General features: G+C 39.3%; 1 protein-coding gene across 2 annotated transcripts in view; it reads left to right on the top strand.

Annotated features, from left to right (window-relative positions):
• The window catches only part of kcnb1 (potassium voltage-gated channel, Shab-related subfamily, member 1), a 34,958-nt gene extending 9,595 nt beyond the window's left edge, over positions 1–25,363 (top strand). For both annotated transcript variants that reach the window (XM_042407720.1, XM_042407721.1), the window contains exon 3: positions 21,801–25,363. In XM_042407720.1, coding sequence (XP_042263654.1) covers positions 21,801–23,717 — 1,917 coding nt within the window. In that variant the 3' untranslated portion in view covers positions 23,718–25,363. The remainder of the gene's footprint in view (positions 1–21,800) is intronic.
• The last annotated feature ends 1,210 nt before the right edge of the window (positions 25,364–26,573 follow it).

Genomic DNA, 26,573 nt, shown 5'->3' with positions numbered 1-26,573 from the left:
ACGCACACCTATACTTGCATGGTACTCAGTTTTTAACCAAGTGAACCACCATCCCTGGGGTTTATAATGGAGTCTTATGATTATGTTAAATCACCCTGTTTAAAAATAACTCACTGTCACTACTTTCTCTCTCTCTACCCCCCTTTTCTACACACACACACATACACACAGCTAGCCCAGTCAAACAGACTGAACACCTCAGGAGATTAAGGCTGGCATTATGACTAAAACGTTCTTTACATAAACGTAATTAATGGTGTAACTTATATTACTACTTTATGTGCCAAAAATGTATTCATGAAGAATTGACAGTAAAATACCTAACAGAGCCTGCACACCTGCACATTCAAAGGTTTGAGAGCCAAAGCGTTGGACCCGAGCTGCTGTTTTTAGACTTAGACTTAATAGTGAAGCTTATGACAAAACTCTAAGTCATGGCAGTGGATTTTACCGAATTGACAGACCATATTATTTAACAAAGTTTCATAGATTTCATAACAGAATTTTTTTTTTCATTGAACTTTTTCAATGTGTCAAACAAAGTTGTGAGCCATAGAGTGACTTTGGCCAGATGGATGGTGGAACATTGAGGATTTGTGTGTCTGCTCAGCAAGGGCGTAGGTTTGGTTTTAACATTGGTAGGGACATTTTTTTGTCATATGACCAAATACATAGTAGTGTGTAAACATGCTATCTATGTCATACACACACATGCACATGCACACATTCTGTAAAATATTTGCTTCATTTCATAAGTAGCTATTTGCTAACCTGCCAAAACATGACTTGTATCATATGGATTTTCTATGCATTTGAAAAGATATTTTACTGTTTATTTTATTGGTGTACATCTTAAACTAAAGTGAATTCAAATTATATTAATTTAAATAAAAATAAAATTGACATATGATAGATTTTTGTAATAATTTTACTAGAGAATACAGTAAATAAAAATAACCAGAAAGGAATGTGCTACAGTGTTTTAACCAACAAATGAAAATCAATAAACTGTGTGTACAGATGCAACCTGATGCACTTTGAATCTTCCTAATACCACTTACATGAAACACTGGAATTAAACACTGTTCACAGCTACATGTCATGTAAAGTCTACACAAAACAAACAATCACAGGTAGGAACAGAAACCAGAAATACATTTCAGAATTGAGTATTCTGGCATCACTTGATGGATGTGTACCAGTATATAACCTAAATCTACCATTAAAGTACCAGACCATACAACAAGCACTATAGACATATAAGCAACACAACAAACAGAACACAAAAACAACATTTTACTTATTTTCAATAAATTAGTAGGCTACTGTACAAAATCTCCTGATTTCTCCGACACTGCTTGTACTCCAGTGCTCAGCTTGTGTCCTCTTTTATGTAAAAGAACCAAACACATGTCTTCGCCTCTCATTTACTGACACAAATTGCTGACAAACAACTCTGAGGTCAGTGGCATCAAGTTTTTCTTGATGGACATGACACACTGCAATGTTAAGACACATTTGTGAGATTGTTGACCTGAGCCAAGTTTTCAGTCTCCTAAGTTCACTGAAACTTCTTTCAGCCTCAGCTGAGGCCACAGGGATAACCAACAGCAGCCTAACAAGAGTTTGAACCTCATCAAACAAACCTGTAACCTCAAGAGGCATTGTTTTTGGGATATCTGCAGCTTCACAGCTGGACTTGTACTTGTTCATTGAGATGAACATGGATACTTGGACTTAGAGATTCTCTTTGTTAAGCTCTGGGTATTGACAGCCAACATCGTTCATTTCCCCAGTGAGGACAACATTCTCTAATTGTACAAGACTTGCATATCTGCCTGAATAAACCATTCTTTGAACTGCATATCCGCAGTATCTAACACCTTGTAATATTCAGCCCTGTAATATTCTTCTGGTGATTTTGGCCTTACACTGAGCTGCTCCACCAGTGTATCTTTTGGGGGGCTGTTTTTGGTGAGGGATTTGTATAGCCCCATATCCAAGGAGTGCACCATAGACGATGCCTTGTCAAACACTCTCTAAAAGTGTTCCTCATTCCTTTTAGTTTGCAGAGTGGAGTTCACATATTCTGCTGCAGCCTGCATGCCTGCAGTGGTCTGTGTTTTCTTCTGCAGCAACTTGTTTAAGCATTCTAGCTCCCCAATTACCTCTGATGCTAGAAATAGACCAAGGACAGTTTTCCCTTTCTATCTGCTCTGTCTGAACCACAACGGGCCATTTCCCCCAAACTCAAAAACACACTCTAATACTGACCAGACTGAGAACAACAGTAACAGCCTTCTCCCAAACCATCCACCTGGTTGGACACAGAGGTTTCAGTTCTCTGGTTTTGTTTGTCCCTCAAATACTGCTTTGAATTTTCCTGACTGGTTACTGAGAGTTCCCAGCTCATGAATGCACTGTTCATGAGTCACAAATCAAAGGAGATGCACTGCAAGCATGTTATGTGATGAGGTTTACACAGTGTGCACCACAGTGCACATAAAGCTGCTTTCTCTTCAACATTGCCTGTGCTGCTGTGTACTTCCCAGACATATTGGCTGCACCATAGGTTTGACCATGCAATCCAGATGTGGGAAGGTTAAACCTCAAAAGGACATCAATGGCTATTTCTGCAATCTCTGCTCCAGTTGTTCCAAGTGCCTCATATAGTACAAGCCAATAAAGACTTCCTGGGAAACAAGGTTGTGGTCTATGTATCTAAGGCACACTGACAATTGCTTTTTTCCTTCTGTATCTTGAGTTCCATTAATTATTATTGAATATTGACAAACTGGCTGAGACCTGATGCTTGCTGCTGTGCCTCTAAAAAAATGTCCATGTCCCTGTAGCTGACCTGATTCTACCTTGCCTTCGGATCAATCTGACCCTCACTGTTTGCCTCTTAGATGTGAAGGAAAAACAATAAATGTTTGTTTTGTATCTACAAATACATTAAATACATGACCATTTACAATATTTTACTACTGCCCTTGGGTCAATTTGGGTAAAAAAACAGAGCTTTAATGTACAAAAGCTTCAACACAAAATGTCTAATTTTGAACTCAAAATCTCATGCAAAATGAAAACAACTGATCATCACAAGAAGTAATGTATCATGCATCAGGTTTATCAGAGCATCATTAAATTATTGTTTCATTGTTGAATAAATTGTTAATCATTTTTGCCTTTTAAAATTAAGTGGTTTTAAGTTATGCTGACAGCAACAAGTAATTATATTTAAAACAGAATATGGACTGGTCATTTCTGGAGTCATTCTGAAGGAATAGCGACATGGAAAACTGTGCAACCTACATATTTTGAATGCTGTAGGGTAAGATTTTTTTCTGAAAACTTTTCTTTATTAAATAAACTGTATTGATTTGATGATGACGATGTCATCAGGAGTCTGACTTAAAATAAGTCTTACATTCATACAAGGCAAAATGGTGATTGTCAATGTCACTGCATATTTATTTTAATGTTTTATACTTTGTATGCAAACCGAATTTTGAGTTTACTACATTAGATTAAAAAATAAATTTGGTCTCTGTATTACAATGCAATCACAAAATAGTGTGATAGAGTAAATGTGTAGCATTACCACCTCTATGTATGTCTAAGAGAAGTAATAAATCTTATCTCTAAGCCAGCAATTCCCAATCAGGGGTACTTGTATTCCTGGGGGTACTTCTGCTGTTGCCAGGGGGTACGTGGAGAGATTGTAGAGTAGCTCAACTAATTTGAAAAATTTGAATTAATGATTTGATTAAAAAATACATCTGCATATTAAGTCTGGTATAACAATTAATTTAGGTGTTATTGCAATTGAGAGTGTGTGAAAACTAGTTAGCAAGCGAGCAGAAGAGATGAAATGGATAAACAGAATATAGATAAATGGTTGGAACATTCAGCTTTTGCCGCTCCAACTGAACTAAACATTGACAGTTCAGTTGTATGAAAAGATTGTAGCATCAAATATTATATCCACTTTTATATGATTAATAATTAAATAACATCCAGTTTGAAATTAATTCAAATGAACACATTTGGAACATAAATGGTGGTGTTGATGAACAGGTACTTGAGTTCATCTGACTGGGCTGTGGGGGTACATCTTACAAAAAAGGTAGGGAACCACTCCTCTAAGCTGCTGTTAGACTTCACCTGAGTCCCGAGTTTGATTGTGTTCCCTGCAGATCATGCAATGATAAGTTGATGTATGAATTAGACAATCTAAATCTCCTTAATTACTTTTATAGTATATACCACTATGGTATACTATTTAATAGTAGCTTCAATGTCAAGTTCAAGTCTGTTGATTTAGACCACTGAAGAGTTTTATGCTGCTAATACAATGGTGAATTTGTGACAGAGCAACAGCAAAGGCTCAAACATTAACCCATGTTAAAAACATCTCAGAAACTTACAGTAGGTAGTATGTATTCTGTAATCACCTTATGAATTCACAACCAGACATTTCACTTTGGCGTCAGGGCTCACCTGAGAGCCTGCAGTCCCACTTGCCTGTGTATCCTCTGTGGGGCTGCCGCCTGGATTTTCCTGATATAATGATGCATGGAATTCACATACAATCTAATTAGTTGGGCATCTTGCGAATACTTGCATATAAATAATGTCTATGATTAAATAATGACCCATTCAATAGTAACTTAACATATGATCCACTAATGAAAAGGGAGAGGGGGAGGGATGGCGACATTATGTTACACATTATGGCTGCACAAGAATATACTGTCAAACATTAACGTTGTTCACTAAGATTTGATTACAGAATATTCTCGAAATAACAGTCTGATGAAAAATACCCGAGGGCATCTGTCAGGATGGGTCGAGATGCTAAACACGATGTAAATCTGTCGCAACAGGCTAAAAGCTGTTGTAATTTTCAGTGTAGAACTGTTTATATGTCACTTTAAGTTTTAATATTTTTTCAGGCAAAAAAGTAACCATATAGATTTCCAAGGTTTTCAGTTGATCCAAATAACGCCTATTTGGAAATTTGCTCCGATGTTTTTTGTAACCATAGAGTATGCACACCAGAGACTTCTGGCTAATTTCTGGTTTCCTCCGCTAACTTGAATGGAGAGAAAATAATTTATTTGTGCGGCTCTTCTAGACTTTCCAAATGTTATTGTACTGAATGGATCAAATTCTGATGGTGAAACAAGTCATTTCGTGGGGGTTGTGTGACGCTCAAAACAATTTATCCACTGTTTTACAGCCACAACAGTAGTGACGGAGTAGGCTACGGTGGAGGCTATGTAAGCACGTTTCGACAGTGTTTGTGTAATTACTCTACTGCCAGAAAGGGGAGACAAAAGTTCTGCACTGCATGTTTAAAACGAGCAAACTAACATGTACCGCAATGCCTAAAGTTGAAATATAAAGGGAATTGACAGGTGTAAGTTATATCCAGCGAACACTATATTTTATTTAATTCTATGATGTTTAAATTGTTTAAAATAACATTACCAACAACTTAAAATTGACTATGGTTCATTCATCTTACACAGATGCTAGCTTTTACCTCCACCATGCTGAAGCCATGGCTGAAGCCTTGGGTATTGCTAGCAAACAATATGTAGTACATACAGAGCAGGTTGCCAGATCATCTGGTCAAGTATCCACCGTAACCTGCTCATGTCATTCAGCATAAAATAGCCGTTTGTAGAAAACACACAAACCTGGCAACTCACATAGACCTTGCAGGTTGCCATTATATTGTTTGAGATTGCTAAAAATGTTGGTAGGGACAATTCAGTAACTCCTTAACTTTGGCAGGGACATGTCCCTACTGTCTATGCCCAAATCTACACCCATGCCGCTGAGTAATTATGATCATGATCTTATAATACAGCGAGATGGCTCCCTTCCTCATCCTGCATTCTCATTGCCAATTTAATTTGCATATTACTGCCAAACAGTTTGGAGTACCAAAACTATGTTTATCAGCCATGATAAAGGCATCCTGGATGCCTCTCCTCACATATGGTGAAGATTGTATCAACTTTGTGGGAGAAAAACAAAAATATACTCAGCCAAGTTACTTTGGTGACAAGTTTTTGGATTATATATCTCAATCAATGGAGTTTGAAATCTCCAGTAATATTTGTTTGGCCACATGGGGGCAGTGGAACACGCTGTAAACACAACATTAACATATCAACTTTTCTCGTAGGTATGGTTAGCAAACAGTGGCCTGTTTATACATGCAGCAGACACAGAGCAACATAAGCATTCACTGGAAGTTGTGTTTCTGGTGACTTGACAAATGTATGTCCGATATTAACTCTTCAATGGAGAGTGAATGTTGGACTTACATTTTGGGCTCCATCAAGTCTCTGAGAAAAATATTCGACCCTTTGGCTTAACTGTGTTCACCTGGTAGCCGCTAACTTTGTCTGGTCTGATTTGGTGCTGAGCAGGTAATGTACAGTGGATTTGTCAGATTTTTTTTCACTAAAAACAGCTGCCGGCTACGGTAGAAAACGATGCTAATGAAAGTGGTGAGATGTGAACCAAAACTGTAAAGTTGTGGGCCATAAAACCGAAACAATGTGCTGAAAGATTGGGGAACTGTAGACTTATGAGATCATTTTTCTGTGGATTTGTCACTATGAGTGACTGTTTTCACATTATAGGTAGTCAATTGTTCCACTAATCAATATATAAAATATTGATTAATGCAGCTTTAAAGCTATCTATACTGTACAGTTTCATGTTCATACAGTTGTATTAACCCAATTATTGAAATGCTAGCAGGTGTGGACTGGTCAGCTGTTGTCTTTGTCTATAAAATTGGTTGATTTTGGTCTGATAGTTTGCTGTTAGAATCTTTGGTAGCTTTGAAATGTTTAAATAGTTTTTTTAAACAAGAAAACACTCAGTAGAGTGCAGATGTCCACTAAGGCCTGATAATCTCCCTGCTTAGCTGTTACTGTCACAGTCAACAGTTTGCTGTGTAGATTAAACAATATAGTTTTTTTTTTTTTTTTGAGAAGCAGAAGTTTGGCCTGATGGTGACAGTGTGAGAATGGTGGTGGCGTTCTCAGTATTAGTGGATTTCTCCCTGTTGGGAGCATGGATGTGCATCACAAACATTTTGCGTCAGGTCAGGAGATACACTCATTAGAAAGTCGAATGTCTGATGGTGATAGTGTGGGAAAGGGATAGTTGATAGTGAATAAAGGGAACGCCACACGGGGTCTCCAAAATTGATGTGTCTTCTTCTTAAGAGAGTGAATATTCATGGAAAAATTCATGCTGATTCAGTCATAAACAAACAAACAAATGGATGAACCGAGGTTATTACATAACCACCCTGGTGATGGTAATTATCACCTGATGTGATGAGGGTGCATGCCATTATGACCAAAGATAGAAAGATCAAGCCACGGTGTAAATTATGATTATCAATATTATGCTTTCCAGTTATATATTTCCACTATTTTATTACTGTAATATTATTGGTTAATGTTGGACAGGGGGGTTTTGGGAAAAATTGGGGAGTATTTAGTTGCTGTTGGGACATTGCGCTGCATGTTTTAATGCTCATTCACTGTTAATGTGCAGCGGTCTGAGAGTGTAGCGGTTGAGTCGTGTTTGCGAGAATTTTACAAGTCATGTCATGCATTTTGTAGTGGATGGCTCAGGATTTGTTGTGTCATCTGAGCTTTTCAGGCTTGCAGTGGGGCTCCGCCTTGATATGTCTCACTGCTGCAGAATAGGTTTTGTAAAGACAGTTCGTTTTGCTCTATTTACTATTGCTGAATATTTTTCAGTGGACATGTTCTGCCTGTATAGTGAGTAAAACTGCTATACCTAAAAGCTGTCTTATAAATTGAAGCTAATGCAAACTTCATAGTTCTAGGAAGGACAGGAAAGAATACTAAATCTGAATACATCCTCGTTCCATAGAAATGGCTTTGAGGTTGTATAATGGATGGGAGGTGGTCATGAATCGTGCATTGCCACTGCAAAGCTAGACAGCTCCTTTGTTCATTCAATTTGGAGTTGAGCTGTAATGTGAGCATTGAGCAAAAGACACTCAGACGTCACTGTCCCCAAGAGGAGGGAAGCCTGAGGAGCAAAGACTATAAAGGAGAAAATGCAGAGATATAGATCAAGAGAGCTGGTGAGTTTGAGACTGTAAACATTAAAGAGAAAATTACTGTGAGACATGTAGGCTGAGAAATAGAAAATGTGGAAGCAGGTTTATGACTAAGAGGAAAATGGAATCTAACAGATGACGATAGTTGAATAGAGTGATAATGCAGAACACAGTGTATGACGTTATAGTATTGCTCAAATTAATAATTTGGTAGATTTCCAGTTTTTATGGGTATGGGAATCAATACGCATCATAGGATCGTGACTGTGATCATCACACACAGAAATATTACTATATTTATGAAAAAAACGCATATTCTTATCATGATATCAGAACCATATTACTCATTAGCTAATTTAATTTTAGCATACCTTCACCTGATGAAAATAGTTTTTCTGGATTGTTATTATTCTAAAAAGGATATAAAAAGGATGCTCACATTGTCAACTTTGTAATGAAACACTCAAGTTCCCAGAAGGCTAATATATTGGACCATATGTAAGGACATTTATTATACTGAAATAAGCTGAGGTACCCCTCCACTCAAAAATGTGTTTTTTGTATTGTTCCCTCAGTTGGATGTTTGACCTTCTCTGATGTATGTGCAGAGTTTGACACTAGAATGCTGTTTACACGTTCACCTGCTAAAGGGGGAAAATTTATCTGTGCTCACTTTAAACCTCAGTTTAAAGTGTGTGTTTGTGATATCACAACTAGTTTAGAAGCCAGTCATAGAGTAGATGTCATTTCAAGAATTTCTAACTTTAACTTTTTTGAAGAAAAACCATATCAGACAAAAATTATTATACAAAGCAGTGTATTTTTATATGTCTAAAAACATATCATGTTTTAAATTTGGGAACCTGGAAAGTGCAGAAAATTTAATATGTCAACATATATGCACATTCACACTGGGTTTAAGTGACGATAGATTCTACAGCATGACTAACTCTTGACTAACGTGTACAACTCCTAGCAAGTTAGATTCAGTTGAACCTGAAAAACCTGAAATCTCTGTTTGGAAAAAAAGCCTTCGATAATCACTTTAACTGAGAATATTAGGCATTGGAGTTTGTTTGTTTTTTTTCTTTGTAACAGATTAAATCCTAAGGAGCCAGGCTCATATGTGGAACAATCAGCCATATTTCCAGAGGCTAAAAGAACAAAAGCATCTGGTTAGTCGCTTGTTTCTACTTTGAGCGCAGAAAACAAAAGTGCGGCATCGAAGACACAAATCTGTCTCGGTAGACAAGTGTTTGCAACAAAGTCATTCTGGGAGACAGATGCCCTCCTGTTCATGGGTGAAAATGCATATAGTGAGCAAAAATAATCACAAAGTATTTGGCAGTCTGAGATGGAAAAAGACTGATAAAGCAATCTGAACATAGTATCTATATAATATTTAAGCTCCAAAATACATAAAATATAGTCTAATCTGTGATTGACATGAGAAAAACCACTGTAATTGGCCATATACACTAGAATTATGTGTTTCATTTATGACAATTTTTGAAAAAAAGAGGGCTTTGGCAATGTAGCAGTTAGTACATATTTTATTGAAGACATAGTAGTTATAAACTTACAGTTGGAGGGACTCTGTACTGTCCAGTAAAATCATGTCTCACACATAGACTTACAGGTGTACCGTGCAAGTGTGTGAGCCAGTGATTCAAATAGAAACTCTATGTCACTTCTTCTGAATCAGTGCCTCAAGGAGAGCACTCGTCAATGATTGTCACAACTGCTGAATCACACAAATGTATAGCACAGTATGACGCTGTGGAAGATATAGTGAAGTTGCTTGTGCAACAACGACAAGTTTGAAGACTTTGAGCAACAAAGTTCCCTTTTTCTCACAATCAGCAGGGAGTTTGGGGTCTGTAATAATGTGCTGAGAGTTTTGTTGATTTCACAATTCTGGAAAGTTAGCATGGCTGCAATAAATATCCTCTGTCTCAGTGATTGTGAGTTAAACAGTGAATTAGCAGAATGCTGCAGGGTACAAACAACAAGCTACTCTACCTGCAATGCTTGCTGGTTTGCTTTCGTTTTTCTGTTTGTTTGTTTCTGCCGGAGCCCTCAGCCAAAACAGTGGTTACATTTTAATGAATGAAGAGGCTATACATTTATTAAAGATCCCCTCCAGACATGTATTAAGACATATAAAATACTCTGCTTGGAACAATAATGTGTGTCTGATGTGTTTTTTCCACAAAACAAAGTCTAATTACCATGTTAAAATCCTTCAAATGACTTCTCTTCCTTCTCTGTCTTTAAAAATCCAGAACTATGAATATGCAAATATGGTTCATTTTAAAAGTTTATTTGCTAGACACAAGATGTCTCCTTCTTCACTGTAAAGTCCACTCTCAATGTTTGTGCACTGGAGGCTTCAAGTTTCCACAGCACAGTTGTATACTGGACCATGATTGGCTTCCAAACTAGATGTGATGTGACAAATCATGCTCCTCCATATATGCCTTAAACTGAGGTTTAAAGTGAGCGCAGAGAAACTTTCCACTTTCAGCAGATGGATGTGGAAACAGCCTTCAAGTCTCAAACTCTGCACATACATTATTCAGTTCAGTGAAGGTCAAACATCCAACAAGAGTAACAATGAGAAAAATCCTTTTTTCAGTGGAGGGGGACTTCAAGTGTAATAGGATTTAAATCCAAAACCAAATACAAAAGAACAAACAGGAGGAAAAGTGTAAGTTTCATGCACAAAATTTCAAAAGTATAAACTGAAACCTAAGACTAAATTCAAATTTGATTTGTTTTACTTTTATCATATAATATCATTACAAACAGACTCATTGTCATTAATAATATCTGTAAATATGAGTCACTACAATACACACTGAGCAAAGCACATTCAGCGAACGATAAGCTCACATCCAGGAGTATCACTGAGGCTCACTTGGTGAAGATGCACACCATGATGGATCTGGATCCAATGTGGGACTGTTGTGAGATGTCATTCCTCACTTTCTCCACTGCACACTGTCCAGTGAAGTAGAAAATAACCACTTTGGTCAGTTAACCCATGTGGATTGAATTTATTATGTGTACTCTGAGTTGATATTTGGTATCTTGGCTCTGACCTCACTACTCCCTAAGCCCTTAGACCAAGCTCAGCACAGCAAAGGTTGGATAGTGTCAATAATAAACCCTCCTCCAGAGTAACTTAGAATCGGACCCTACAGAAAGAGATTGTACACTGTTCTTACTGCTGTAAGAACAGTGTTTGCATCAGTGTTACAGCAGAGTTTGCAAATGAGCATTGCAGCAGAGTAGAATAGTGGACACGACATTTTCAGCTGAGACATAGACTACTTCATTGCAGAGGGTGCATTGGATACACTGTATGTTGCATCAAGTAGAGTGTGTCATGCAGCCGAGTGTAGGAGCACAACTCGAGTTGTCTGCCTGAATTAGTTCACAGGCTTTGCTCCATTAAAAAAAGATTTCTGCAATATATTGTGGTATGTTTTCGCTGCCAACCAGTATGTGCATAAAAGCTGTAGTCTATATTATGACATTTATATGTGTGCTATGCGGTGATTTATGGGACATGTAACCTCTATGTCAGGTACATGTGATTTTTTTTATGATTTTCTTTCTTTACCATTTGTTACACACACATCACTGAGGCACCTGTTGGCCGTGGCCCTGCAGAAAGACCATGTCACCATTACTTTGATATGCGACCCCCTGCACACTATATCAAATCCTCAACATCTACAGTACCATGTATGTGTGCACAGAACAACTTGCAGGGTTTATAAATCAGAACTCACAAGTCCAGATGCTGCTCTGCTTGTCGTTGCTGCTTTCCTCATTGGTATATTTCACTCCACTGTGCAGGTTGTGTGGAAAGGTGAATGAATGACTTTGAGGAAAGTGTGAGGGCCAGAGGCAGAAATAGAATCCACTAAGGTGAAGGAGAAACATTCATCAATCCAATGGCTGATTGTGAGAGTAGTGAGAGAGCTCTTCATTACTGGTGCGAGAAGCCTTTCACCTTGATGAGCACTTTCACCTGGCCTGGGACTTCTTTCAGGTTTGTGCATGCAAGCCCAAATGCAGCCACACTCAGTCTCAAACACTTATCACAGGCACTTAATGCTACTTTAAAATGCATCAAAATGCACTAATTTGAGCATATCCAGTGAAGTAGTTTACTACCTACAGGAGAACCTTCCAAAGCCCAGCAGCATTTCATACTACATTATTCGTCGGGGTTACGGGTTATATAAAAAAAGACCTGTTCACAATAGTACCCACTGTGTAGTATGTCATGACTGTGTGGTAGCTAGTCATGGATGCTACTATATTAGTGTGTAGCGTAATGTTAGCACCTCTGTCTGGTTCTTTCTTGGATTTGGGGAAGTTAACACTCCAGCAACCCCAGCAAAACACTTTCTCCAAGATAGCATTACGTTGCTGGTCCAATAATGTAATCTAAGCAGAAAAACAGCGTTATGCTACAACAAAACTGTCTGATAGTGAATTTTTCCTTATTATACTTGAAATATAGCTAGCTCTACATTGCAATGCAAGAACAATGCTGTTTCTTATTTTCATGTCTTGATCATCAACCGGTGATGGCTTTTTGCCCGTCAGCTTTATGTTTATGCTGTATTCATGTCATATCGGAGTTACAGTAATTACAAGATTCAGACTTGTGAATAACATTTACATCAACCTCTAAGTAGTAATTGTGACTGGGAAACTGGGATTTTTCTGAAGCTCTGATATATCCAACTTCGCACTTAAAAATACTGAATCGCCTGAAAACCAAGCAAACATGGACGTCTCACGTCAACATATATCATTCAATGTAATTAAACCCTAATTTAATGGACATAATGTTATTTTGTCAATGCACAGTATTTTAAACCCTTATACAACCAACTCTGTTATTATACAACCTTCCTGAGTTGTCAGATGACGTGAACACTCGCAAGTCCTTAGCATAGTAATCTTTCCGATCCTCCCAGCCATTCAATATAGCATAAATGTACCATTACCCTCAGTCCTTCAGCACAGTATGATTTATATGGCCCTCAAGTGCATATTAAGACCCTTTTACAGGGTTCTCATTTTAAAACATGTTGGCAGTAAATCTGCCATCACTATCATTGTAAACTTGCATATGTATAATGCTAAAATGGAAAGTTTGACAGACATAGCAACAGTAACTAAGGAAGGTGGGGCTTAGAGAACAATCAATTATATTCATCCACATTTGTTTACATTAGTACAGCACAGGGTCTCCTGCACATGCAGCAGTGACTGAATTACACAGTATATGTTGTGCTGGTCTTGGTGGAATGCTACAGTATGTTCTCACACGTGCAGCTGGTTATGTCACAGTCAGATTGGCTATTGAATAGTTTCTGGATCAATACAACAGAGACTGTTTTAAATACAGAAATCATATGCCTATGGCTGTCCAATTACCCAAACTTCAAGGATTTACATTAATCTGAGTGTAATTTTCAAAGGGATTAACAGCACTGACACTGAATGGCCACTGATCTGAGCTCTCACAAACTGTGAAATATGGACTCAGTGTAATGTTACACCACTTCAGTGGTAATATCTGCAGTAAGCATGTGTTTGAGTTCAGGATTAAGAGAAATCTTGCTTTGCATTGCTTTTACTCTGTGAATAAAATACATGACATTCACATCTTTCAGTCTAGGTTGCTCAAGTCTTATCTTTGTTTCTCTTGTTGTTCTCATGTTTTTGTACTCTTTCTGTTTCTCTTTTAATTCCTTTTCTCTGTCATCACTAAAATGTTTAAAAGTTCACTGTCACTGTCACCATGGCAACTGTCATTTCTGTGATGCTGAGACTTGCAGCTGCCTTCTTTCTATTCAGGCATCATTGTTGATTGACTGTGTGTGCGTATGAGTGTATGTGTGCGCGCGCACGTGTGTGTAGCAGGGCTATGTGTGTATCTTTGTGTGTTTGCATCTCTCTTTGCGTTTCAAATCAATGCTTCTCTCATGTTTACATTTTCTCTCTGTGCTGCAGTCTGCAGAGTATACCGTGACGTTCTCTGATTTCTGCAATAAATGAACTATTATGGACTGCAAGACTGCGTGAACTGCATTATAAATTTGTCCTTAGACAATATAGAAGCTATATTCCATAAAAATGTCTGTTGCCTCTTTATACTTTGTATATAACATGTAGATATAATATAAATATATATAACATGTAGATATAAATATATATTTTTCACTATTGCTAGGGAGAGATTATTGTGTGTAGAGGGAAGACTGTCATGTAGATAAGACATTTTTTTACACAGTTAATGGACAGCAGAAACAGTTTGACCTTTTCCACACATTCCCTTACCTCTATTACTGCTCTGTGATATTTCCTCAGTCCAGAAATGCCTCCACACAACACTGACTAAACTGTCTTTCATCTCCTTCCAATCCTCATAAACTGTGTTAAAATTCCAGATGAAATCAGCCTCCTTTGGTGTGCCAGACCAGACCCTATACTGTTTCTATTTATATAGCCACCACAGACCAGCAAGAGTTTAAATATAGATGCTGAGTCTGGATTCTCTTCTTCATCTGAAATGCATGAATAATTGAGAGGGAGAGGAGATGAGGTGGGATTCATTCAGGAGATGGATGGTCCAGGCATAGATTTCCTATCTACATTAGTGGTTTACTGAAGGGGGTTGTTGTGCACTTTGTGCATGCAAGCATTACATGAGTTAGGGAAAAGTTTGACGAAGGCCCCAAAAATGGCTTGTTTCTGACTTTTCCATGACCTCAAAATATGTGGGGTTTTAAGGGGCTAAATTTGGAATATATTTCATTTGAAAACTCCAACATATATCCAATTGAATAAAAGATAAAGATACCAATAGAACATTTCAAATGTGTGGAACATGAGCTGAAGCAAAATCAAAGGGCCTGTAATGTAACATAATTAAAATTAATATAATTCACTAGTCTAAAAAATACATAAACCTATCACACTAATGTGATTTTCAGATAGTCTCTTTCAATATATGTGCAGATTATTTAAGCAAATGACTCTCTTATACATCTCAGACTTAGTCTTCTGCAGTAAGAACTGCCCATCAAGACACAAATAAGGAGGTTAAACGTGCAGTAGCCTTAACGTTAGAGAGGAAAGGTCATGCTCATAGGTCACCAGTTTGAATCTACATGTGCATTTGTGTTGAAAACAGAACTGGCTTTACCTCCCTGAAGAGCCACAGGATACAACTTATTCAATACTGCAAGATGTGGGAGATTAAGATAAATGGGGTTCTGCTGTTCAAAGTTACAAGCAGAAGTGATATAGGGTGGGGAAACTACAGCTGAGCCACTGCAAATGTGTGTGTGTGTGTGTGTGTGTGTGTGTGTGTGTGTGTGTGGGTGTGTGGGTGTGTGGGTGTGTGTGTGTGTGTTTCAAGCTATCATGCTGGGGGAAATGTGGAAGACACAGTCTCCTCCCGTCTCCATGGAAACCCCATCTCTTTCACAGGCAGCAGAGAGGCAGAGCCCTTCTACATTCAGAATCAGGGGTGTGAATTATTCCACATTATTTGATGCTCACATTATTACTCATACTCATACTATTGATCACTGGCAATAACATCTTGAGTGACTGATGAAGATAAAGATCAATGCCGTGGTCATGTGATGCCTGTTAATCCAATCAGATTATGTGACAGAGAAAGTGGGGGAATACAGTGCCAACGTTTGCACCTGAAGATGGTATCTAGCACTTTGAAAGACTGATGGGAACTTATTTATGAAGTACTCTTTACATTTTCAAAACATGCTGCATATTGCTTTAATTTCAAATATTGAGCCACAATAATAGGGCAAAATCAGCTGAACTGAACTGATAACCTCTTTAGCATGTTAAGAAGACATCACAGCATCTGAAAAGCAAACAGCAATCTGACACAAATGAGAGAAAAACCAGGAGATAGAACAGAGACAAGAGCAGTACAAATGGTTCAAAGCTGGGTGAGCTTTGAATAAGGTACAAATCAGGGATAGAAGGAAGGAGGGAGGGAGGGAGAAACAGAGAGAAGGCGACTCTGTCAGACTGGCTTTTCACAAGCAGGTCCACGTAGCCACCTCCTGTCGAGCTTCAAGGGGGTTGTCATGGTGACAGTGGCTGGCAGTCGAGACTGGAAGAGTGTTGCATGGTATCCCTGTGGCCTCGGATGTGGCTCAAGGGATGATGGGAGTGCAAGTTAGCAAGGACTTGGATGGAAAATAGATACACCTTTACCATAACCTTCTCCCAGTCCATGCCTATTTAAGTGTTGGGTGGAAGTTTAAGTGTCCTACCTGTCATTATTAGGTAGGTCAAATATGTTTTCTAAGTAATGTACTTGGCACAGCTAACAGACAATGGTGTGGGGACTCACAGGAACAGGAACTTCCACTGCTAAAGCACAGTGATGTGTGTGTTGTTGCTAATGAGAAAGGTGCCAGCCGGAGCACTGGGAGTCTGGGAGTTCCTGAACTGTCACTTGGGATGCCAGCAGATTTAATATAGTGTGAGAACACTAACACCCAACCTGGAGTGGCTGAACCAAATAAACAACTAAATCAAATAGAATTTCAGTCTAAGCTGACTAACCCATCATCAAGAGTGGAGAATCCTTTAAAGCTGTACCAATCAATATTTTTATAATAATGAATCAAATGTGTATTTTTCAAAGTCTCAGAGAATTATCAGACTCAGCAGTTTCCCCCAGTGCTACAGAGTGTTTTAGCATCTTTCAGCTAATTATTTTGGTTTTACAGCCCACAGGTTTACTGGTTAGTTCAGTCTCACCACTCTCATCAGCTTAGACTGCTGCTTTCAGCAAAGAAAGCTCCTATAAACGCACTATTAGCGAGAAGCGGGTGAACCAAGTGGAGCGTTTAGCATCTAAAGAGCCAGATATTTCCCTGTAAGAGTTGAGAGAAAGGAGCGAATATTGGACTTACAATCATTGGGTGACCAGAAACATGACTCCAAATGAATGCTAACATCTCTCCATATCTGCTGGATGTGTCGATGTTAATGACTTGATATGGTGATAATATGTCAATGTTGTGTTAACAGGTCGTTTCACTGCCCCCAAGTGGCCAAAAAATCTATTAATACTGCTTTAAAATGGCCCATCAGAATTTAATGTTTTTCTTATAAATTGTACTTACTGCATATTCTTTACTCTTTATTAGCTGATGCCTCAGTGACCACTAATTTACTTCAGGTCCATGCTAACATTCTTACCAGTGATTTAATGGTTCACATCTGTTTTATAATTATTGCAAATTTCTTAAGGTTTATGTAAAGAAGGCAAAGTTCAAGGTTCTGTCCTTGTTAGATGAGCGCTGGGCAGGTAGATGAATGGACCCGACCCTGACAAAACCAATGTAGCACAAAGACAATTAATTACAGTTGCTGGGGCACAGCCAACATAAAACCAGGCCATCCTATCTGAACAAGAGCTGGTGTTGGAGCAAACAGGGAGATCAAGCACAGTGAAATGCCCAGGAATAATTTTAAATAAATGAGTTTTTCTTCTCTCCAATCCTCAAGTGTACATGCCTCTAGTGAGCAGAGATTGTTTTGGTGTATGTTTAGCATATGAGTCTAGAGTCTGTGCAATGACTGTCATGTCTTAAGGCTTACTCCCCATAATACATATGAAAAAAATCTCTCCCATATGTAACTGAGAGGACAATGTGTCACACGGCTGTATATGTGTTATGACGTTTTTTGAGGGCGTTCTTCACACCAATTGTGTCCCGGACATCTTTTCAAACCTAATGAGGACTGGTGTCACCTTGTCTTATGGAGGATGGGGGTCTAGTGTGGACTATTGTGTCTGAGCCACATGACGATGTGCCATGAGAGACCCAAACCAGTGTGATCTAGCTTTGTTTAGAGTCACTGTGGGATTTCCTGTCAATCTGCTCTTTTCTCTCTATCTCTTGCACACATGTTGTCTTTCTCTCTCCTCTAGATATAAATATCTTCCTCCCTTTATCCTTTTTTCCCCTTTAATAGGCCACCAAGGAGCATTCACTGGGAGTCACTCTCATTTTTTGTGTCCATATAATCCAGTTGCAATAATAAGGTATTCATCACTAAGAATTTGCAGGCAGAAAGTACATAATCTGGGGTGTGGCCACTATTAACATCTTTTTTTGTTATGTGGACCTCTAGGTCCACCGAGAGTCTATAAATAGTCTGTAATTCTGTTGATGCCATTACAGTCATGTCTGGAGCTCCATTCAACCTTTTCCTAGACGTGCGTTTATTTGCAGTCTTTTTTATGTGCCCTGAAAGGTTTATCTCAGATTTACAGTGCAATAGTTTGATGAAATTAACACCCTGTGACATTAAACAACCCAGGAAAGAAGGAGATAAAGACAGCCAGGCAGTGTGAGAGAGTGCACAGTGTGTAGAGGCAGGGGCAACAGGGACATAGGCCAGTGGGAAATGTGCATGGTCTCATAGTGGAACTTGACTTCGTAACCGTAATGTTACACAGCAGCACCAGTGTGCCTTCATTAGCGACCTTTTTATAGCATCTCAATCCTATTACCACTGCCCTTTTTTGTCCTGCTCTTCCGTAGCTACAATCTCCCACAGCTTCAAGTTTGGGATTTGTTAGCAGCGTCTATCCATTCTTTTTCTGACTCATTATAAGTATTGTTGTGTAATGAATGAACTTTATTATTGATTAGGTTGTTTTTATAAAAATAGGTACAATCTTACATGAGCAATAAATTACATTTTCAATCAACAAAATTTTCCATTCCTGACAGCTCTGCGCCCCCTCTGCCACTTCAGTTTTGTGCTGCCCTTGTCGGCTCCACCCTCACACTCCAGTTCCAGTACCTCTCTGCTCTTGAAGTGTTTGATTCAAATAGATTTCCTCCAGGGCAGGAGGCAGGAGGAGAGGAGCACAGAGAGAAGAAAATAAACTGATAGGGTCATTATTCATGTCTGCCATGACGCTATGGCAACAGTGTCCTCCTGCTCTGATTGGTCGTAGATAAGGTTGCCTCTTTAGCCATCACTTTTACTCTTGGGAGTGTATTCCAAATTATTAGGCCGTTGTCAAGGCCTGCACTGTCAATCACCTCTAACAGCCGTTGCTATTGCCCTATTTCTGCTGCTGTGCCTTAATTTCCTCTGGACGATTTATAGGGAAACCCTGCCTCATGTGCTCGACGTTGGCCCTTGGTCTGTTTGTTTACACAAATGACTGTGTGTTTAACCAGTAGATCCAGTTTAGATCAAACCTAAGAAGAGCAAGGAGGATTGAGGAAATGATTGTTTTATATGCTGTTTTATAATTCAAATTTAATCATACTGATCATTAATTTAATCTGAGGTAAATGTTACATTGGTGTATTATGAATACTGTATGTCTCATGTCTACACTGAGTTATGATTTAAGGCTTAGCTGCACTTATTTTTAGAGAAAGAAGTATTCTATGATTTATTTCATCATACAGTACAACATCCTGACCTCTTTGTGTGGGCTATTGCCATAGCAGGCTTTGTGTTCCAGCTACTGTACAACCTACTCATCCTCCAAGTTGTGCTGTTCAGTCATGTGTCAGGATTTCTTTGAGTCATTCGGGGTTAATATAAGAAATGCAGACATGAAGTAATCTTGTCCTTGGACCACTGAAGGAAGAGATGCTCCTCTGTGTGACATCACCATCCCTGCACTATATTCAGTCTCGAAGCCTCCCGCAGAGGTGCATTCAGCATGCATTATGGAGACACAATAATACAAAAGTTGTCTGGTCAGTTATCAGAATATGTAATGTGTTGTGCCATACCTATGTAGACACATTTAAATGACTGTAAGCCAGAATATCAGAGCATATGTCAATTTATGATAAATATACACGATAAACGCACCACTGGATTATGCTGCCTCGTTGATTCGTCAACACAGACACAGGTCAGGCTGCTTTTATATGCTCAACACTAAGATCAAGAGGAGGCTGCTGGATTGGTGCCCCTGCATCCCCATGTTTGATGAAAGCTGATTCTGGAACCTCCTGATGAAACTGTTATCAATGCAAAGCATACAGGGGCAGCCAAAGTCTCTGAATAAACCCTTAAAAAGGATTCTGCACAAATTTAGAATGTACGTATTTTTACATAGCCCAAATAGCACCGCAACAAATTCAACCAATATGTACAGAAGCAAATTTTAAAGGGCTAGTTGACTCAAATCGTATAATTCCAAATATTTCCAAAGAAAGCTGTAGTAAGAGTTCTTTCCAGGCGGGCAGTTTATACTTAATAACTGTGACATTGTTTCAGGAAAGTTTTTCATTTTACCTTAGCTTTTATCTGAGCTGTACCATGGATTGGTTCTGATATTACAGGCTAAATAGCAGTGCGGTATTTTGTCTGGTATTTCTCAGTGTGGTTTACAAGAGCAGTCACTTACTCAGATCAAACAACCAAATGTTTTGTTTATACTGTGAATGCTGGTTGAAAAGGAGAACTGTGTCATACGGTGCTAAAAGAGGTGTAGTCTACCGCCCCGTACTTGTTTGTTAGCATGATTGGTGGAGTGTGGGTTGGGTAGTGTGTGTAGGGGTGCTGTTTTCTGACAGACTTCCCAGTTTTCTGTACTGTGTAATGTCAATCAGGCTTTGTCTAGTGCAGTGGGTTCTGAGGACATCCTGCTCCTATGTGTCTACTGCATGTTCATTTTTATATCATGGTATTGTCACAGCAGGGATGCAAGTAACAAGCAGTGATAGGTTTCTCCTCTCTAAATCTAGGGACACCATTAGTGGGTGAAACTTATATGAAATAACATGAAAATTATGTTTTGTAACCCCAATTCTATGATCACAGATCTCTGAAGCCTTTTCACCCTGCCATTTCATCTAGAATTCACTGATTTGGTGGATACTCAGTGGGATCAGCACTGTGTGAAAATAGTGGGCTTGTCTAATTATCTGATTAAGTTCATGCAAATTTCAGTGAAGAGAAAAATGGTCTAGAATCTATTTGAGGGCACTTTTGGTGATCATAGACTAAAATTTACATTGCATAACCTGTTTACGTTTGCCATCTAGCTTCTATTTGACCATATTCGCTCTTGAGGTTTTTATGCAAGTTAGTTTACCTTCATCCTCCTAAAAACAAGACTTTTTCTTTGCTACTTAAAATCTGACATTTGGTGACATTAAAGAAGATTTTCACAAAGTCAGACATACTGTATTCTGTGACACTTTTGCTTTTGTTAGTGGTTGCTAAACATCATTTTCCACTCAAGCACACTCCCTCATGTGGATAAGCCTGATAAGTGAGTCATGAATAAATAAGTGGTCCAAATCAATCCGATCCATTAGTTCTCAGCCAATCACACACTTAGTCAGGCATTTATTGAAGGTTTGTTTACACTGTAAGGTTATTGGAATTCACTTCCAGTCAGCACTTTCATACTGTAATCATAACACTTCATAAAAATGCTAGAAGTGCATTTATTATATTTTGTGTGTGAGGTGTCAGACGAATTGGACTAAGAAATTTATGTCCAGGTGAATATGTGATTTTAATAAGATATTCGTCATTCTCCTACAATCCTTACTCATGTTACTTTTTAAAATTTGTCTTTCAGATCTTGGCCATCATCTCCATCCTCTTCATCGTGCTATCCACCATTGCCTTGTCTCTGAACACCCTTCCAGAGCTGCAGGATACAGATGAGTTCGGCCAGTCCACAGACAACCCACAACTAGCCCATGTAGAAGCTGTGTGTATTGCCTGGTTTACCATGGAGTACCTGCTCCGCTTCCTCTCCTCCCCCAACAAGTGGAAGTTTTTCAAGGGTCCTCTGAACGTCATTGACCTGCTGGCCATCCTGCCCTACTATGTCACCATCTTTCTGACAGAATCCAACAAGAGTGTGCTGCAGTTTCAGAATGTCCGCCGTGTGGTTCAGATTTTCCGGATCATGCGTATTCTGCGTATTCTGAAGCTGGCTCGTCATTCCACAGGTCTTCAGTCTCTGGGTTTCACTCTTAGGAGAAGCTACAATGAGCTGGGCCTGCTCATTCTTTTTCTGGCCATGGGTATCATGATCTTCTCCAGTCTGGTGTTTTTCGCTGAGAAAGATGAGGAGGATACAAAGTTTAAAAGCATTCCAGCTTCTTTCTGGTGGGCTACTATCACTATGACCACAGTAGGTTATGGCGATATCTACCCAAAAACTCTACTGGGAAAGATAGTGGGGGGTTTATGCTGCATAGCTGGGGTATTGGTGATAGCTCTGCCTATTCCCATTATTGTAAATAACTTCTCTGAATTCTACAAGGAACAGAAGAGGCAGGAAAAAGCACTTAAACGAAGGGAGGCTCTGGAGAGGGCAAAGAGAAATGGTAGCATTGTCTCAATGAACTTGAAAGAGGCCTTCGCTCGTAGTGCAGAGCTGATGGATGTGGTGGTAGAGAAGAGTGAGCGGCCTCATGACAACCACCTCTCTCCAAGCCGTTGGAAGTGGACTCCCAAGAGGGCTGCATCAGAAACAAGCTCAAACCGTTCGTTCAATGCCCAGGAGCTAGGTTCTCCCAACAAGACTCGAACCACCAGTCCCCAAAGGCTAAATGTTCAGAAGCTGGAGGAGATGTACAACCAGATGGCCAAGACGCAGTCACAACCCAACCTCAATGCTAAAGACAGAGGCTCCAGGGTTGGAAAACAGAGGGATGAGATAGAGCTGGGGGCCATCCAAGATCACGGGCAACCAGTGCTAGGAACCAGAGAAGGAGTGGGGGACATGAAAAGCTTGTCCAGTATTGACAGCTACATCAGTTGTGCTACAGACTTCCAGGAGAATACACGCTTCCAACATAGTCCAGCAATGGACCTTGGTCATCAGGAAAGCAACCGGTTCTCCCATAGTCCAGCTACAGCTTTTTCCCAGCACACCAGTGTAAAAACAGGCCAGCAAACCATTGTGGAGCGTGAGCCCATGCTGACTCCCTTGTCTGTCACCAAACCCTCTTGCTCAGAAAATGCAAGGAGATTCTTCTTTTCTGGCAACCCCTCAAAAAGCCTTATCCCCAAAGGAGGCTGCCGCAGCGATGGGGAGTCAGGGCCATCCCCACTCTCAGACAGCTCAGTCTTGTCAGACCATTCTTTGTTAAGTCCTGAAGTTTCTGTCTACACCACTGCCAGCAGCAGGACCCCGCCGAAGTCCCCAGATAGCACTGCCCTGGCCCCAACTGTTTTCACCTTCCACGACTCCTCCATCAGCAAATATATTGACGCCGATACAGATGATGATGAGCACCTCCGTGACATCTCTGATGCCAGTCCCTCAGAGCGCCTGTTGTCTGGTTCAAGCCCCAAGCGCAGCATCAACATCAATTACCAGAGGGGCAACAACCATTTAGAAGCAGCCCAGAAAATGCTGGGGCAAAACTGTCTGTTCCCCCTTGAAGGGATTCGTGGGGTTGCTCACGAGAATCATGTGGGACCTGAGATGGCACGTAGACCAAAGGGGCGTCAAAATACTTTGGATAAAAGCCTCTGAGGTACAAATAGAGAAGAGCAAACAGGAAACTAGGACAGGAGTGTTTGTGATAGGGACACCAAACCAACAAAACACTCAAAGACAAAAGAACAGGGAGAGACAAGGAGTCTCACCGAAACATTTCACAATTTACCTGAGCATGCAATTGGGCAATAAGCTCAAGGTGAACATGTGTGGTGAATACTCTGGGAGAAAAACACTTCTAAATTGGAGAATGTCACTGCCCCTCCTTCAACTCATTCCTATTAGAGGTATTCCACAGCCACAAAACAAAGGAGCACTCCCAGGTAGCCAGCAGGTCTGTTCAGAGATCCCCATGGAGGCAGAGTGTTTGGAGAAATTGAAATGTGGTTATAACTGGTGTAACCCAACTGTATGATGTGGTAGGGGGCTATCTCTATATTCTCTAGGAAAAAAACCCCAGCTGCCCACTGTCCCACTACTGAGTCCCAGTTCATTTTGTAGTCTTGGAGATACAGGAGAGGACCTAGAAGCCTATAAGCTACTTACTTGTGCCCTCCATTCCTAAACCTGGCCTTAGTCATTTGCATTTGTAGGGTTGTGCATGTCTGCATATGTGTGTGCATGTGTGTGAGTGTGAATGTGGATGAGTGATCTAATGGTAATTCATGTATACACACTTTTGAGATTGTCTTACCTGATTTATTTTTATATAGATAAGAGAAAGTTCGTTATAGAGATATGTGATTTGCTAGTCTGCTGTGTCATAATTATATGTGAAAAGTAATCCTGTATAAGGTCCAATGTTTTGGCACAGAGACTGCAGATATCGGAGGTTCCAGCCCATCATCCATTATAATGAGTGGTCTGTCTTGAACAGTATTTTGCTATCCCCTATGTTATTATGTCATTGTGAGAATGGATGATACTTTCAAATCTGCCAGTGAATATTGTCTTAGCACCTCAGTATAATTTATAAAGGAGGATAGTGGTGGACCAAGAGTTTTTATATGGGCTAACATAAGAGCCAGAAATAATAATCTTGATTGCTGCATAAAGCGCACATTTATGAAGCATGCATGTGCCCAACCGGACAACATACAGCAACATTAGTCATTTATCCTCCATATCTAAAGATTTTTTTTTTTTTTTTTTAATGTTTACAGCATATGATTACTGACATAAAATTTAGATTTTAGTAACAGATGTTCAGCATGCATTGGCCTTCCTTTAACCAACATAAAAGCAGCCAAAGAGATCAGTTTTAGAAAATGGAAGATGTGTGTATAAGATTCTGAAAGCAGGGGAGTTACCCATCTCTACTTTGTTCCTTAAATCATCAAAACAAGATCTATAAAATAGACAAACAGCACTGACTATACACAACCAGGCTGACTTTACCATAAATCAGTTGTAAATGCCAGAACTGAAGAAACCCATGCACGAGCGCACACACCCACAAAAGATACATACAGGTATGGAAGACAATCTTCAGGATACATCGTTTCCATGGTGACAGCAGCTGTCCTGAAAGCTTGGCAGCAGCTCGGCAACGGTTTGTAAATTGGGGTGGGAAGGTCTGATTGCATGTAACGTGTGCTCACAGACATGTACAAGAACACACATACAGGCATGTACCCATAAAGTGACAGGTATGCACAGTAGTCACATGTTAGCATAGCCACGCCTCACTGTGCATATTCATAAGTAATAAATGCAACATTATGATGTAATGAGCGTGTACATTGTTATCTTTATGTCTAAAATAGTATTCCATAAATACTACAATTCTGCACAATATACATGAGTTTTAGTTTTTTGACTGTCAGGAACCCACAATGCATTCTCTATGAACTGTTTATATTGCCACATAGCATCTGACATAACACACAAGTGTCATTTACCACTGTTAAAACTACAGATTCATTTTTATTACAAGAAAGATAATGCTCTTTGCTGTGTCATTCACACATAATACAGAGGAAAAACAAAATGCTGTGTCACAGAAAGAAGCAGAAATAACTGATCAAACAGAAATGGTTTTGGTTGGCTATGGTACAGTTTAGCACCTATCTATAACTGTTCCTCCTCCAATGCCTTGGAATATAAGATGAAATGTAAAGTAATAACAACATTTTGCAATGCCTTAAAAAATACCTAAAGTAGATACATCTTCTGTCATCATAAATATCTCTAGAAAAACCTCACAGATAACTAAACAAATTCTCTTAGCTACTTCTTGACAGAGTATCAGTAAAAGATAGTATTGAAAGTAAGTCATTACACGATTATAAATATATGTGTTGAATAAAACTTAATTCTAGAGTCAAGAATAGGTGATTGACATAACATATTTTTTTGTGTGTGTTTTGGTTAGGAGTCTAATCACAAACCCTGATTTCATTTCCTGTTTTAATCACAGAGTTGAACCATTTCATATTGCTCTCCCATAGTGAGAGAAGCTGAGGTGTGAAAGGAATAGCAATGACTGTGAGAAGCAGAGGGAACCATGTGTGTGTGTATGTGTGTGTGTGTGTGTGTGTGTGTGTGTGTGTGTGTGTGTGTATGTGTGTGTGACTGCTGTAAAGCCAGGGCATTGGAGCAGTGTAGGTACCGCTTAATGGAGAAGAATGAACAGTTTCCACTATGAATGTAGACATGTTGGGGGAATCCTGCTTTTGTTTTCTCCATATTGTATCTGCAGTTCTGACTGTAACATGCAACAGTCACAGACTGTAACACCAAGAGAGCTCTAATCATATGATTACCTTCCCAGACATTCCATTTTTGAAGTTCAGCAACATTTACAGCTGAGAAGAGAATGAATCTTATTTAGTGTACATCATCACATAATAAGGCAAGGATGAACCGTTTGAGCTGGTGACAAATCATTAT

The sequence above is a fragment of the Thunnus maccoyii genome, chromosome 3, assembly GCF_910596095.1.
Source record: "Thunnus maccoyii chromosome 3, fThuMac1.1, whole genome shotgun sequence".
NCBI classification, from domain to species: Eukaryota; Metazoa; Chordata; class Actinopteri; order Scombriformes; family Scombridae; genus Thunnus; species Thunnus maccoyii.
Note: the sequence above shows the minus strand (reverse complement) of the source record. Positions and strands in the feature narration are given on the sequence as shown.